The 17392-nt window shown below is 40.9% G+C and overlaps 1 protein-coding gene across 1 annotated transcript; it reads left to right on the forward strand.

Annotated features, from left to right (window-relative positions):
* The first annotated feature begins 261 nt into the window (after positions 1–261).
* On the forward strand, positions 262–16981 carry LOC145876881 (NLR family CARD domain-containing protein 3-like). Its single transcript, XM_082972218.1, has 6 exons — positions 262–665; positions 795–1023; positions 1398–3168; positions 12171–12344; positions 12542–12588; positions 14744–16981. The coding sequence occupies exons 2-6, from the start codon at positions 840–842 to the stop codon at positions 15454–15456; spliced, it is 2889 nt and encodes a 962-aa protein (XP_082828344.1). The 5' UTR covers positions 262–665; positions 795–839; the 3' UTR covers positions 15457–16981.
* The last annotated feature ends 411 nt before the right edge of the window (positions 16982–17392 follow it).

Here is a 17392-nt window from a genome sequence, read left to right on the forward strand (position 1 = left end):
TCTGTTTCTGTTTTTCTGTCTGTCTGTGTGTCTTTCTCTGTCGGTGTGTCTGTTTCTGTGTGTCTGTTTCTGTGTGTCTGTCTATCTGTCTCTGTGTCTGGCTGTGTGTCTCTGTCTGTCTGTCTGTCTGTCTGTCTGTCTGTCTGTCTGTCTGTCTGTCTGTCTGTCTGTCTGTCTGTCTGTCTGTCTGTCTGTCTGTCTGTCTGTCTGTCTCTCTGTTTCAGTGTCTGTCTCTGTCTTTCTATGTGTCTTTCTAATTTCTGTCTGTCTCTGTCTGTGTGTCTTTCTCTGTCTGTCTTTGTCTGTCTCTGTCTGTCTTTGCCTGTCTCTGACTGTCTGTCCCGCTTTCTGTCTGTTTGTCTCTCTTTGTCTGTATGTTTGTGTCTGTCTGTCTGTCTCTGTCTCTGTCTGTCTCTGTCTATCTCTGTTTGTCTGTCTGTCTGTCTGTGTCTCTGTCTGTCTCTTTCTGTCTGTCTGTCTCTGACTGTCTGTCCCGCTTTCTGTCTATGTCTGTCTGTTTGTCTGTCCGTACTCACTCACTCCCTGGATGAGGAGATGTAATCTCATGTTTTGTGCACAGAAACCAACAGGAGAGATCAGAGTCAGACATTCTCAGTGGTCAGTCTTCCCAGAGTCATCAAACAGACCTGGCCTCCATATTCAGTGTATGTGGTCCTGTTATGAACATTTGTTTTTGTTGACCTCAAGTAAAGTTGATCTGTCAATCATTCATTAATGTGTTAATGAGAAAGCATTTATTCTCTTGCTTAACTTATTTACTTGATTTATTTCAGTTGCTTGAAGAGAATATTATTACATTTGTGAAGAACGAGCTGAAGATGTTCAAGAGGATTCTTAGTCCAGAACTCCCAGAAGGCTTTGAGAGTCAGAAGCAGGATGAGGAAGTGGTGGATGCTGAAGATGAGAAGCAGGAGAGCAGTGCCAGAGAGGGGGCTCTGAAGATCACACTGCACGTCCTGAGGAAAATGAACCAGAAGGAGCTCGCTGACACACTGGAGAAATGTAAGATCTGTCTGCCTCATGTTGAATGCTGTTTTATAACATTTAAAAGCTGTAGCTAAAGTACAGCTAAAGTAGCTGTGTAACTCAATGATATTGTAGCAGCCTTAACACAACACCTAGTGGCCTCAACAAGTAGCAGCAGGGATGTGTTGTGTTGATTAATTTAGAGAGACAGAGAGTGAGACAACATTAATAATACCATCAATAATACCAATAATAATATAATCAGTCACACCAGTCTGTAATGCATTATGAAAACATTTATACAGTCAGTTAAGAGAATAAATTATGATAATTTAAATCTTTATAACAGTCCTACAATACTGTAGACATTAAAACAGATGTAATATTAATATCCTCTGTGTTATTTCTAGATTCAGATGATCCTGCTGTCATTTGCCAACGTGAACTCAAATCTAATCTAAAGAAGAAGTTTCAATGTGTATTTGAGGGGATCGCTCAACAAGGAAACCCAAAACTTCTCAATAAGATCTACACAGAGCTCTACATCACAGAGGGTGGAACAGGACAGGTCAATAATGAACATGAGCTGAGACAGATTGAGATAACAACCAGGAAACAAGCAAGACCAGAGACTGCAATCAAATGTAACGACATCTTCAAACCCTTAACTGGACAAGACAAACGTATCAGAACTGTGCTGACAAAGGGAGTCGCTGGCATTGGAAAAACAGTCTCTGTGCAGAAGTTCATTCTGGACTGGGCTGAAGGAAAAGCAAATCAGGATGTCCAATTTGTATTTTCATTCCCTTTCCGGGAGCTGAATTTGATGAAAGGGGACAAAAACACTTTGATTGAACTTCTCAATCACTTCTCAATGGAAACCAAACAATCAAGAATCTCCAACTACAACAAGTACAAAGTTCTGTTAATCTTTGATGGTCTGGATGAGTGCCGACTGCCCCTAGACTTCCAGAAGAACAAGATCTGTTGTGACGTCACAGAGTCAACCTCAGTGGATGTTCTGCTGACAAATCTCATCAAGGGAAATCTGCTTCCCTCTGCTCTCATCTGGATAACTACCCGACCAGCAGCAGCCAATAAGATCCCTTCATGGTGTGTTGACCAGGTGACGGAGGTACGAGGGTTCAATGACCCACAGAAGGAGGAGTACTTCAGAAAGAGATTCAGTGATGAGGACTTGGCCAGCAGAATCATCTCACACATAAAGACATCAAGGAGCCTCCACATCATGTGCCACATTCCAGTCTTCTGTTGGATTTCTGCAACAGTCCTTGAACACATGCTGAAACATAAGACAGAAGAGATGCCCAAGACTCTGACTGAGATGTACACACACCTTGTGGTGTTTCATACCAAACAGAAGAATGAAAAGTATCTTGGGAAAGAAGAGACAGGTTCACACTGGAATAAAAAGAGTATTCTGTCACTGGGAAAACTGGCTTTTCAACAGCTTGTGAAGGGCAATCTGATTTTCTATGAAGAAGACCTGAAAGAGGCTGGCATTGATGTCAATGAAGCCTTTGTGTACTCAGGATTGTGCACACAGCTCTTTAAAGAGGAATGTGTTCTGTACCAGGACAAGGTGTACTGCTTTGTGCATCTGAGCATTCAGGAGTTTCTGGCTGCTGTATATGTGTTCCTCTCATTCATCAACAACAATGAGAATCTAATTGACACACTGCAAACAAAAGACGAGTCTGAAGTTACTTTCTACAAGAGTGCTGTGGATAAAGCCTTACAAAGTGAGACAGGAAACCTGGACCTGTTCCTCCGCTTCCTTCTGGGCCTCTCACTGGAATCCAATCAGAAGCACTTACGAGGTCTACTGACAAAGACAAGAAGCAGCTCACTGAGCCATGATGAAACTGTCAAGTACATCAAGGAGAAGATCAGGGAGAATCCCTCTCCAGAGAGGAGCATCAATCTGTTCCACTGTCTGAATGAACTGAATGACCATTCTCTAGTGGAGGAGATCCAAAGCTACCTGAGATCAGGAAGTCTCTCAAAAACCTACCTGTCACCTGCACAGTGGTCAGCTCTGGTCTTTGTGTTGCTGACTTCAGAAAAGGAGCTGGATGTGTTTAACCTGAAGAAATACTCCAGATCAGAGGAAGGTCTTCTGAGGCTGCTGCCAGTGGTCAAAGTCTCCAGAGCTGCTCTGTGAGTAAATAAAATGACATATAAGAAGTATTCATCAGGAAGAAATATTATGTTTAGAGAAAATATGTATTATAATATGTATATAATATTATATTGAATAACATATTGAATCAGATATTCAATCTAGTATTACAATATGACCATACAATTCTAGGAGACAGAAGATGAATCTATATGTTGTTTGAGAGAATAAACCAAATGCCATTGTCCTTCTACACTTCTGGTGTTAAATAAACAGTGTGTTTGTGAAGTCATGATGATTTCGTTGCAGGCTGTCAGGTTGTGGAGTCACAGAGAAAGGCTGTGCTTCTCTGGTCTCAGCTCTGAAGTCAAACCCCTCACACCTGAGAGAGCTGGACCTGAGTAACAATGACCTGAAGGATTCAGGAGTGAAGCTGCTCTCTGCTGTACTGGGAAATCCCCAATGTAAACTGGAGACTCTGAGGTCAGTATTCCTGTAGTTGGTCAACAAGTGATAACTGTTCACCAGATCCACATGTGTTTACCAGACACACATAGTCCACACCATATGTGTTTGGACAGTGAAGCTTGCAGTTTTAAATGTGGTGCTATGCTCCAGCATTTTGGATTTGACTTAGAATGTTTCATATTAGGTGACAGTACAGAATGTCACCTTTTATTTGAGGGTATTTTCATACATAGCTGTGTTACTGTTAAGAAAGGAAAGCACTTTATGTATTTAGTTCTCCCATTTGAAAAAGTTGAACATATTTGGACAAATTCACTTATGTTGTATTAAAGTTGTCATAAGTTTAGTATTTAGTCCCATGTTCCATGCCTGCAGTGATAACATCAAGCTTGTGATTCTACAAACTTGTTGAATTCATTTGCAGTTTGTCTTGGTTGTGTTTTGGATTATGTTTTTCCTAATAGAAACTGAATGGTGAATAATGTCCTGTCATTTTGGAGTCACTTCACTTGTATTGTCAGTAAGAATAAGAATGAATGGAGAATGATGATGAATGAGAAAGTTACAGAGGCACAAGGATCATACCCCCACTGTTATTGGTAATGGTGAGAGGTTAGCGTGTTTTGTTGTATCCTCTGTTATTGGTAATGGTGAGAGGTTAGCATGTTTTGTTGTAGCCTCTATTGGTAATGGTGAGAGGTTAGCATGTTTTGTTGTAGTCTCTGTTATTGGTAATGGTGAGAGGTTAGCATGTTTTGTTGTAGCCCCTGTTATTGGTAATGGTTAGAGGTTAGCATGTTTTGTTGTATCCTCTGTTATTGGTAATGGTGAGAGGTTAGCATGTTTTGTTTTAGCCTCTGTTATTGGTAAAGGTGAGAGGTTAGCATGTTTTGTTGTAACCTCTGTTATTGGTAATGGTGAGAGGTTAGCATGTTTTGTTGTAGCCTCTGTTATTGGTAATGGTGAGAGGTTAGCTGTTTTGTTGTAACTTCTGTTATTGGTAATGGTGAGAGGTTAGCATGTTTTGTTGTAGCCTCTGTTATTGGTAATGGTGAGAGGTTAGCTGTTTTGTTGTAGCCTCTGTTATTGGTAATGGTGAGAGGTTAGCATGTTTTGTTGTAGCCTCTGTTATTAGTAATGGTGAGAGGTTAGCATGTTCTGTTGTGGCCTCTGTAACTTTCTCACTCATTCTGATTCATGATTTATTCATGATTTTTCTTAATCATGGCATCATCAGAATTTAATTTTTAATCGTCAATCACATACAGTTGAAGTCGGAAGTGTACATACACTTAGGTTGGAGTCATTAAAACGTGTTTTTGAACCTCTCCACAAATGTCTTGTTAACAAACTATATAGTTTTGGCAAGTCGGTTAGGACATCTACTTTGTGCATGACACAAGTAATTTTTGAAACAATTGTTTACAGTCAGATTATTTCACTTATAATTCACTGTATCACAATTCCAGTGGGTCAGAAGTTTACATACACTAAGTTGACTGTGCCTTTAAACAGCATGGAAAATTCCAGAAAATCATGTTATGGCTTTAGAAGCATCTGGTAGGCTAATTGACATAATTTGGATGTATTTCAAGGCCTACCTTCAAACTCAGTGCCTCTTTGCTTGACATCATGGGAAAATGAAAAGAAATCAGCCAAGATCTCAGAAAAAAAATTGTAGACCTCCACAAGTCTGGTTCATCCTTGGGAGCAATTTCCAAACGCCTGAAGGTAACACGTTCATCTGTTCAAACAATAGTACGCAAGTCTAAACACCATGGGACCACACAGCCGCCATTCCGCTCAGGAAGGAGACGCGTTCTGTCTCCTAGAGATGAACATACTTTGGTGCAAATCAATCCCAGAACAACAGCAAAGGACCTTGTGAAGATGTTGGAGGAAACAGGTACAAAAGTATCTATATCCACAGTAAAACGAGTCCTATATCGACATAATCTGAAAGGCCGCTCAGCAAGGACGAAGCCACTGCTCCAAAACCACCATAAAAAAAGCCAGACTACAGTTTGCAACTGCACATGGGGACAAAGATCGTACTTTTTGAAGAAATGTCCTCTGGTCAGATGAAACAATACAAGAACTGTTTGGCCATAATGACCATCGTTATGTTTGGAGGAAAAAGGGGGAGGCTTGCAAGCCAAAGAACACCATCCCAACCGTGAAGCCCGGGGGTGGCAGCATCATGTTGTGGGGGTGTTTTGCTGCAGGAGGGACTGGTGCACTTCACAAAATAGATGGCATCATGAGGGCGGAAAATTACGTGGATATATTGAAGCAACATCTCAAGACATCAGTCAGGAAGTTAAAGCTTGGTCACAAATGGGTCTTCCAAATGGAAAATGACCCCAAGCATACTTCCAAAGTTGTGGCAAAATGGATTAAGGACAACAAAGTCAAGGTATTGGAGTGGCCATCACAAAACCTTGACCTCAATCCTATAGAAAATTTGTGGGCAGAACTGAAAAAGCGTGTGCGAGCAAGAGGCCTACAAACCTGACTCAGTTACACCAGCTCTTTCAGGAGGAATGGGCCAAAATTCACCCAACTTATTGTGGGAAGCTTGTAGAAGGCTACCCGACACGTTTAACCCAAGTTAAACCATTTAAAGGCAATGCTACCAAATACTAATTGAGTGTATGTAAACTTCTGACCCACTGGGAATGTGATGAAAGAAATAAAAGCTGAAATTAATCATTTTCTCTACTATTATTCTGACATTTCACATTCTTAAAATAAAGTGGTGATCCTAACTGACCTAACACAGGGGATTTTTACTAGGATTAAATGTCAGGAATTGTAAAAATTGAGTTTAAATGCATTTGGCTAAGGTATATGTAAACTTCTGACTTCAACTGTATGTATTAAAATACCCTCAAATAAAAGGTGACATTGTATACTGTCACCTCATATGAAACATTTGATCTGAAATCCAAAATGTTGGAGTATAGAGCCACATTTAAAATGTTAGCTTCACTGTCAAAATAGATATGGTGTGGACTGTATACTCAATACAATCTAAATCTGATACCTCACTGTCTGTCTTTTGACTGATACTGCTTTTAAACTGGTCTGGTCAGTCTACTCAAATATTTGTACTATACATGTTTCTATCTGCAGGCAATACTTTGATCATTTGTCATTTTTAATGATGATACATTAATTTACGAATAGATATGGCAGGTTTCAGGACACTGATATCTGAAAAATTTTGAAAAATTATACTGCCACTATTTTCACCACCAAAGCATAGCAGTGTGATTTTAATTTGATTTGACTCTTTGCAGGCTGTCAGGCTGTCTAGTCACAGAGGAAGGCTGTGCTTCTCTGGTCTCAGCTCTGAGGTCAAACCCCTCACACCTGAGAGAGCTGGACCTGAGTAACAATGACCTGAAGGATTCAGGAGTGAAGCTGGTCTCTGCTGGACTGGGGAATCCCCACTGTAAACTGGAGACTCTGAGGTCAGTATTCCTGTAGTTGGTCAACAAGTGATAACTGTTCACCAGATCCACATGTGTTTACCAGGGACACATAGTCCACACCATATGTGTTTGGACAGTGAAGCTTACAGTTTTACATTTGGTGCTATCCTCCAGCATTTTGGATTTGAGATGTTTCATATTAGGTGACCTTACAGAATGTCACCTTTTATTTGACGGTATTTTCATACATATCTGTTTTACCGTTTAGAAATTAAAGCACTTTCTGTACGTAGTTCTCCCATTTGAAGAAGTCTTAATTATTTGGACAAATTTACTTATATTGTATTAAAGTTGTAATAAGTTTAGTATTTAGTCCCATGTTCCATGCCTGCAGTGATTACATCAAGCTTGTGATTCTACTAACTTGTTGAATTCATTTTTCAGTTTGTTTTGGTTGTGTTTTGGATTATGTTTTTCCTAATAGAAACTGAATGGTGAATAATGTCCTGTCATTTTGGAGTCACTTCACTTGTATTGTCAGTAAGAATAGAAGATGTTTCTGAACACTTCTACATTCATGTTGATGCTACCATGATTATGAATAATCATGAATGAATCGTGAATAATGATAAATGAGAAAGTTACAGAGGCACAAAGATCAGACCCCCTCTGTTATTGGTGTTATTCTGTATACTTCTGGCCCTTCTTTGGACACTGTATTAACTAACCTCTAGACGAGCTTCAATGCCATACAGCTCTCCTTCCGTGGCCTCCAACTGCTCTTAAATACAAGTAAAACTAAATGCATGCTCTTCAACCGATCGCTGCCTGCACCTGCCCGCCTGTCCAGCATCACTACTCTGGATGGTTCTGACTTAGAATATGTGGACAACTACAAATACCTAGGTGTCTGGTTAGACTGAAAACTCTCCTTCCAGACTCACTATAAGCATCTCCAATCCAAAGTTAAATCTAGAATTGGCTTCCTATTTCGCAACATAGCATCCTTCACTCATGCTGCCAAACATACCCTTATAAAACTGACCATCCTACCGATCCTCGACTTCGGCGATGTCAATTACAAAATAGCCTCCAATACCCTACTCAATGAATTGGATGCAGTCTGTCACAGTGCCATCCGTTTTGTCACCAAAGCCCCATATACAGTGGGGGGAAAAAGTATTTGATCCCCTGCTGATTTTGTACGTTTGCCCACTGACAAAGAAAGGATCAGTCTATAATTTTAATGGTAGGTTTATTTGAACAGTGAGAGACAGAATAACAACAAAAACATCCAGAAAAACGCATGTCAGAAATGTTATAAATTGATTTGCATTTTAATGAGGGAAAAAGTATTTGACCCCCTCTCAATCAGAAAGATTTCTGGCTCCCAGGTGTCTTTTATACAGGTAACAAGCTGAGATTAGGAGCACACTCTTAAAGGGAGTGCTCCTAACCGCAACTTGTTACCTGTAAAAAAAGACACCTGTCCACAGAAGCAATCAATCAATCAGATTCCAAACTCTCCACCATGGCCAAGACCAAAGAGCTCTCCAAGGATGTCAGGGACAAGATTGTAGACCTACACAAGGCTGGAATGGGCTGCACGACCATCGCCAAGCAGCTTGGTGAGAAGGTGACAACATTTGGTGCGATTATTCGCAAATGGAAGAAACACAAAAGAACTGTCAATATCCCTCGGCCTGGGTCTCCATGCAAGATCTCACCTCGTGGAGTTGCAATGATCATGAGAACGGTGAGGAATCAGCCCAGAACTACACGGGAGGATCTTGTCAATGATCTTAAGGCAGCTGGGACCATAGTCACCAAGAAAACAATTGGTAACACACTACGCCGTGAAGGACTGAAATCCTGCAGCGCCCGCAAGGTCCCCCTGCTCAAGAATACATATACATGCCCATCTGAAGTTTGCCAATGAACATCTGAATGACTCAGAGGACAACTGGTGAAAGTGTTGTGGTCAGATGAGACCAAATTAGAGCTCTTTGACATCAACTCAACTCGTCGTGTTTGGAGGAAGAGGAATGCTGCCTATGACCCCAAGAACACCATCCCCACCGTCGAACATGGAGGTGGAAACATTATGCTTTGGAGGTGTTTTTCTGCTAAGGGGACAGGACAACTTCACTGCATCAAAGGGACGATGGACGGGGCCATGTATCGTCAAATCTTGGGTGAGAACCTCCTTCCCTCAGCCAGGGCATTGAAAATGGGTTGTGGATGGGTATTCCAGCATGACAATGACCCAAAACACACGGCCAAGGCAACACAGGAGTGGCTCAAGAAGAAGCACATTAAGGTCCTGGAGTGGCCTAGCCAGTCTCCAGACCTTAATCCCATAGAAAATCTGTGGAGGGAGATGAAGGTTCAAGTTGCCAAACATCAGCCTGGAAACCTTAATGACTTGGAGAAGATCTGCAAAGAGGAGTGGGACAAAATCCCTCCTGAGATGTGTGCAAACCTGGTGGCCAACTACAAGAAACGTCTGACCTCTGTGATTGCTAACAAGGGTTTTGCCACCAGGTACTAAGTCATGTTTTGCAGAGGGGTCAAATACTTATTTCCCTCATTAAAATGCAAATAATTGTATAACATTTTTGACATGCGTTTTTTCTGTATTTTTTTGCTGTTATTCTGTCTCTCACTGTTCAAATAAACCTACCATTAAAATTATAGACTGATCATTTCTTTGTAAGTGGGCAAACGTACAAAATCAGCAGGGGATGAAATACTTTCCCCCCCACTGTACTACCCACCACTGCGACCTGTACGCTCTCATTGTCTGTCCCTCGCTTCATACTCGTCGCCAAACCCACTGGCTCCAGGTCATCTACAAGACCCTGCTAGGTAAAGTCCCCCCTTATCTCCGCTCACTGGTTACCATAACAGCACCCACCTGTAGCACGCGCTCCAGCAGGTATATCTCTCTGGTCACCCCCAAAGCCAATTCGTCTTTCGGCCGCCTCTTCTTCCAGTTCTCTGCTGCCAATGACTGGAACGAACTACAAAAATCTCTAAAACTGGAAACACTTATCTCCCTCACTAGCTTTAAGCACCAGCTGTCAGAGCAGCTCACAGATTACTGCACCTGTACATAGCCCATCTATAATTTAGCCCAACTACCTCTTCCCCTACTGTATTTATTTATTTAGCTCCTTTGCTCCCCATTATTTCTACTTTGCACTTTCTTCCACTGCATATCTACCATTCCAGTGTTTTACTTGCTATATTGTATTTACTTTGCCACCATGGCCTTTTTTTGCCTTTACCTCCCTTATTTAACTTCATTTGCTCACATTGTATATAGACTTATTTTTCTCCTGTATTATTGACTGTATGTTTGTGTAATACCCTTGTTTGAACCAAGTATTGAGTTTATTTGTTATAATTAATTGGTATTATATTTAAAAGATGATTGAATTGCTCCTAAACTGTAATGTTGTTAATGCATTATGCTTTTTGAAGAAATATTTATTTAATGTATAAGTGAATAGTTTGTTTTACTTTGAAGTTTACGTTTTGACCAATAAGGTCGCTTGTTAAGTTGTGGCCAATGGGAGTTGACCTGGTTAACGGGAGGGAAAAAGACGTTGATGAAAGGATGGACGTTTTACCTCAGGACGGTTGGTGAAGAAAAATTATAAAAGAAGACGACAGAACTACAACAAAACCCATAGCTACTAAGACATGAAGGGAAATACATGTTTTATTTAATAAAAGAGTTGTTATAATTTAGTTAAAACTTAGTAAAGACTGAAGCTACCGTCTCGTCGTGGAGGTATTAGCCAGCCTTGAGGTTAGCCTAGCATCGTGTGACACCGGGAGATAATTGCTTGGGAAGCTAAACGAGTTCGTGTTGCCATGGGGATATCAGTTACGGCTAAGGAGTACTGTCTGCATGGGTAGCTGTGCTGCCTTGGACTTGGTGAGGAAACCTGCATGGAACTGCCATACTTCGCTGAGGGAATATCTACCATGTAGTGAGTAACCACAATGTGAGGTGCTTATAAATAAATACATTGGTAATGGTGAGAGGTTAGCATGTTTTGTTGTAGCATCTGTTATTGATAATGGTGAGAGGTTAGCATGTTTTGTTGTAGCCTCTGGTATTGGTAATGGTGAGAGGTTAGCATGTTTTGTTGTAGCCTCTGTTATTGGTAATGGTGAGAGGTTAGCATGTTTTGTTGTAGCCTCTGTTATTGGTAATGGTGAGAGGTTAGCATGTTTTGTTGTATCCTCTGTTATTGGTAATGGTGAGAGGTTAGCATGTTTTGTTGTAGTCTCTGTTATTGGTAATGGTGAGAGGTTAGCATGTTTTGTTGTAGCCTCTGTAACTTTCTCACTCATTATTATTCATGATTCATTCATGATTTTTCTTATTCATGGAATCATCAGGATTCATTTAGTAGTGTTTAGAAACATGTTATCTACTCACTTAGACAGAAAATTATCCAGTCATCATCCACCATTTTAATATTGGACAAAACACAACCCAAAACACAACGATAACAAACTGCAAAATCAATCAACGAGTTTGAGTCACAAGCTTGATGTAGTCGCTGCGTTCAAGGAATATCGGATCAAATACTCAACTTGTGACTACTTTAAGCCACTATGAGTGAATTGGTCAGAAAACATATGACTTCTTTAAATAGGGGACTAGATACATGAAGTGCTTTCATTTTTTCTAAATGGTGGAACAGATATGTATGAAAATATCCTCAAATAAAAGGTGACATTATATACTGTCACCTCATATGAAACATTTGATCTGAAATCCAAAATGTTGGAGTTTAGAGCCACATTTAAATTGTTATCTTCACTGTCAAAATAGATATGGTGTGGACTGTATACTCAATACAATCTATATCTGATACCTCACTGTCTGTCTTTTGACTGATACTGTTTTTAAACTGGTCTGGTCAGTCTACTCAAATATTTGTACTATACATGTTTCTATCTGCAGGCAAAACGTTGATAATTTGTAATTTATAATATGATACATTAATTTATGAATAGATATGGAAGGTTTCATATGTTGAAGAAATATACTGCCACTATTTTCACCACCAAAGAATAGCAGTGTGATTTTAATATGATTTGACTCTTTGCAGGCTGTCAGGCTGTCTAGTTACAGAGGAAGGCTGTGCTTCTCTGGTCTCAGCTCTGAGGTCAAACCCCTCACACCTGAGAGAGCTGGACCTGAGCTACAATCACCCAGGAGACTCAGGAATCAGACTGCTCTCTGCTGGACTGGAGGATCCACACTGCAGACTGGAGAAACTCAAGTATGTAGAGGGTTTATGTCAATGTTCATATCAGACATGTTTGACTTATCAGGCTAGTTAAGACAAACATTCTTACCACCACTTGGACAAAGTTATATGCTGACTGTGTGTGTGCGTGTGCGTGTGCGTGTGTGTGTGTGTGTGTGTGTTCAGGTGTATCCCTCAATGACTGTCTGTTTTTCTGCTTACCGCTACAGTGTGGAACATGGTGGAGAGAACAGAATGAAACCTGGACTTAGAAAATGTGAGTGTTGACTGCTGTGAAGAATATGACTAAGAATAAGTCTTAATTCAAGTTAAGTCAAAGACCACCATCATTACTGACTTGGTCATATTAAATATCATCTGTAGTTCTACAGAAGCAGAAATCAGGGACACCAACGTTTACAAAGACTTGATTTGACAGTGTGTGTGTGTGTGTGGTGCGTTTGTGTTATATTAGAAATTATATTAGAAATGTGTGATTGTGTTCATGATGCATACAGGTGTGTAGTTAACTTCGAAATCGTCCCACCTACGTAACAGCCAATTGGAATCCTGTGGCGCGTTATTCAAATACCTTAGAAATGCTATTACTTCAATTTCTCAAACATATGACTATTTTACACCATTTTAAAGACAAGACTCTCGTTAATCTAACCAAACTGTCCGATTTCAAAAAGGCTTTACAACGAAAGCAAAACATTAGATTATGTCAGCAGAGTACCCAGGCAGAAATAATCAGACACCCATTTTTCAAGCTAGCATATAATGTCACAAAAACCCAAACCACAGCTAAATGCAGCACTAACCTTTAATGATCTTCATCAGATGACACACCTAGGACATTATGTTATACAATACATGCATGTTTTGTTCAATCAAGTTCATATTTATATCAAAAAACAGCTTTTTACATTAGCATGTGACGTTCAGAACTAGCATACCCCTCGCCAACTTCCGGTGAATTTACTAAATTACTCACGATAAACGTTCACAAAAAGCATAACAATTATTTTAAGAATTATAGATACAGAACTCCTCTATGCACTCGATATGTCCGATTTTAAAATAGCTTTTCAGTGAAAGCACATTTTGCAATATTCTGAGTAGATAGCCCGGCATCACAGGGCTAGCTATTTAGACACCCAGCAAGTTTAGCATTCACCAAAGTCAGATTTACTATAAGAAAAATGTTATTACCTTTGCTGTCTTCGTCAGAATGCACTCCCAGGACTTCTACTTCAATAACAAATGTTGGTTTGGTTCCAAATAATCCATTGTTATATCCAAATAGCGGCGTTTTGTTCGTGCGTTCAAGACACTATCCGAAAGGGTAAAGAAGGGTGACGAGCATGGCGCATTTCGTGACAAAAAAATTCTAAATATTCCATTACCGTACTTCGAAGCATGTCAACCGCTGTTTAAAATCCATTTTTATGCCATTTTTCTCGTAAAAAAGCGATAATATTCCGACCGGGAATCTGCATTTAGGTAAACAGACGAAAGAAAATAAAGCATGGGGTCGACTCGGGCACGCGCCTAAGCCCATTGTCCTCTGATCGGCCACTTGTCAAAAGCGATAATGTGTTTCAGCCTGGGGCTGCCTCGATATTGTTCAGCTTTTTCCCGGGCTCTGAGAACCTATGGGAGCCGTAGGAAGTGTCACGTTACAGCAAAGATCCTCAGTCTTCAATAAAAAGAGCCAAGATGAACAACAACTTGTCAGACAGGCCACTTCCTGTTCAGAATCCTCTCAGGTTTTTGCCTGCCATATGAGTTCTGTTATACTCACAGACACCATTCAAACAGTTTTAGAAACTTTAGGGTGTTTTCTATCCAAAGCCAATAATTATATGCATATTCTAGTTACTGGGCAGGAGTAGTAACCAGATTAAATCGGGTACGTTTTTTATCCGGCCGTGTCAATACTGCCCTCTACCCCCAACAGGTTAATGGGAATAAGTGTGTTTTATATGAATAATATGAGTAAGAATAAGTCTTAATTCAAGTTAAGTCAAAGACCACCATCATTACTGACTTGGTCATATTAAATATCATCTGTAGTTCTACAGAAGCACAAATCAGGGACACCAACGTTTACAAAGAGTTGCTTTGACAAAGTGTGTGTGTGTGTGTGTGTGTGTGTGTGTGTGTGTGTGTGTGTGTGTGTGTGTGTGTGTGTGTGTGTGTGTGTGTGTGTGTGTGTGTGTGTGTGTGTGTGTAATTATTGTGAATAAGTGTGTTTTATATTACCGTACATAATAACATATGATCATTCAACAAGTCTCCAGTTACCTTAACTTCTCCTTTTGATACCTAGAAACATCTACATTAAATTAATTAGTGAAAAGTGAGTTATTAACATTCTAATGTGAATGATGATGATTTCTAATATTGTGTCTGGTTTCATCCATCAGATGTCTGTGATCTCACACTGGACCTAAACACAGTAAACAGACGCCTCTCTCTGTCTGAGGAGAACAGAAAGGTGACATGTAGGATAGAGGAGCAGCCGTATCCTGATCACCCAGAGAGATTTGAGGACCTTAAACAGGTGCTGTGTAGAGAGGGTCTGACTGGGCGCTGTTACTGGGAGGTAGAGTGGAGTGGGATAATGGGGGCTGGTATAGGAGTGACATATAAAGAAATCAGCAGGGGAGGATGGGGTGATGACTGTTGGCTTGGATTCAATGACAAGTCCTGGTGTCTGTTCTGCTCTGACAACAGTTACTCTGCCTGGCATAATAATAACTCCACTACCATAGACGTCCCCTCCTCCAGCTGGTATAATAATAACTCCACTACCATAGACGTCCCCTCCTCCAGCTGGTATAATAATAACTCCACTACCATAGACGTCCCCTCCTCCAGCTGGTATAATAATAACTCCACTACCATAGACGTCCCCTCCTCCAGCTGGTATAATAATAACTCCACTACCATAGACGTCCCCTCCTCCAGCTCCCACAGAGTAGGAGTGTATCTGGACTGGCCAGCCGGCACTCTGTCCTTCTATAGAGCCTCCTCTGACACACTGACCCACCTGATCACATTCACCTCCACAGTCACTGAGCCCCTCTATCCAGGGTTTTGGGTTCATTATATTGGCTCTTCAGTGTCCTTGAAATAATAACTGGACACAAACACACTGGACACACACACACACTAGACACACACACACACACACTGGACACACACACACACTGGACACACACACACACTGGACACACACACACACACACACACACACACACACACACTGGACACACACACACTGGACACACATACACACACACACACACACAGTGGACACAGACACACTGGACACAGACACACACACACTGGACACAGACACAACACACACACGGACACTGGACACAGACACACACACACACTGGACACAGACACACACACACACACACTGGACACAGACATACACTGGACACACACACTAGACACACACACACTAGACACACACTGGACACACACACACACACACACTAGACACACACACACACACACACTAGACACACACGCACACACACACGCACACACACACTGGACACACACACACACACACACTGGACACACACACACTGGACACACACACACTAGACACACACACACTAGACACACACACACACACACACACACTGGACACACACACACTGGACACAGACACACACACGCACACTGGACACAGACACACACACACACACACTGGACACAGACACACACACACTGGACATACACACACACACTGAACACACACACACACTGAACACACACACACTGAACACACACACACTTGACACAGACACACACACTAGGCACACGCTGGCCACCTGCTCAAACAGGACAAACACACACACACTGACACACACATAAACACTGACACACACAATGGACAAACACACATTGAACACTCACACGTGACAGGCTTGTAATATTTTCTGATCTTTTACCACTTTGCATTTTTTATGATATATTTTACTGTTTGTGTTTGTACCACAGGAGGTTGGTGGGACCTTATTTAGGGAGGACAGGCTTGTAATGGCTGGAGTGGAATAAGTGGAATGGTATCAAACACGTGGTTTCCATGTGTTCCATTTCATTCACTCTGTTCCAGACATTATTATGAGCCGTCCTCCCCTCAGCAGCCTCCTCTGGTATGTACTGTCCTGTATGTGAGAGAGATCCAACAAGGAATTACAATGTATGTATTACTTTTAATACCTGCAAATGACAAATAAACTACTGGAACTCCTTATGAATGTCTGCAGCCGACGAGGTGAAAATATTACCAGAATATTCTGCAAAATGTTGATGAAGACGTCACTCAATCCACCCAAAACAACATGCAGTCTTTTCACAAGACTCCCATGAAGTTATAGTGTGACGTTATGAGTCGACGTTAAAGTAACATTTTCACAACATACTGCACTTGTTTTTATCCTGTTTTAGATGTATCCTCTGTTTAAACATTTAAACTCTTACAATAACACTGTTAAAATACCAATGTGATCATTTCTTGTCTTTTATGTTGGAAAAACAAATTGTACAATTATATGTGGACATACGCTCCATAGTTGAACAAGTATACATGGTTATATTGTACTTTTCATAATAAAACATACTTGAAACAAGAAAAAGCATGTTAATAGTGGAAACAATTTTGTTATTGATTTTTACATTGCTTCTCCCTGTCTCATGTTGACGTTTGTCATGAATCTTGACCTGGAGGCAGAACTGTGCGATTTCCTCTAGATATGTCAGCTGCAAAGTCAGAATTGGCTGTGGAAAATAATGTTGTTTTATGGTCTTAATTTAAGGGAAGGATTAGCAGTGTGGTTAGGGTTGAGGTTAGGATTTAAATCGGATTGTATTACTTTGTGCCTGTGCCAGCTAGGGAATACTTTGCTGAACTGCCTCCATGGCAAGATTCATGACAATAAATGCCAACCTGCCTCCCAGTCGTCCCCTCCTTATCTTTACAAGGCTGCAGAACATGCAAGCTAGTGATGTGGGGGTTCTCTCATAACCCTCAGTCCCCAGGTGGGTAGATG

Source organism: Salmo salar, unplaced genomic scaffold (genome assembly GCF_965601325.2).
Source record: "Salmo salar unplaced genomic scaffold, fSalSal1 ptg000615l, whole genome shotgun sequence".
Classification (NCBI taxonomy): Eukaryota; Metazoa; Chordata; class Actinopteri; order Salmoniformes; family Salmonidae; genus Salmo; species Salmo salar.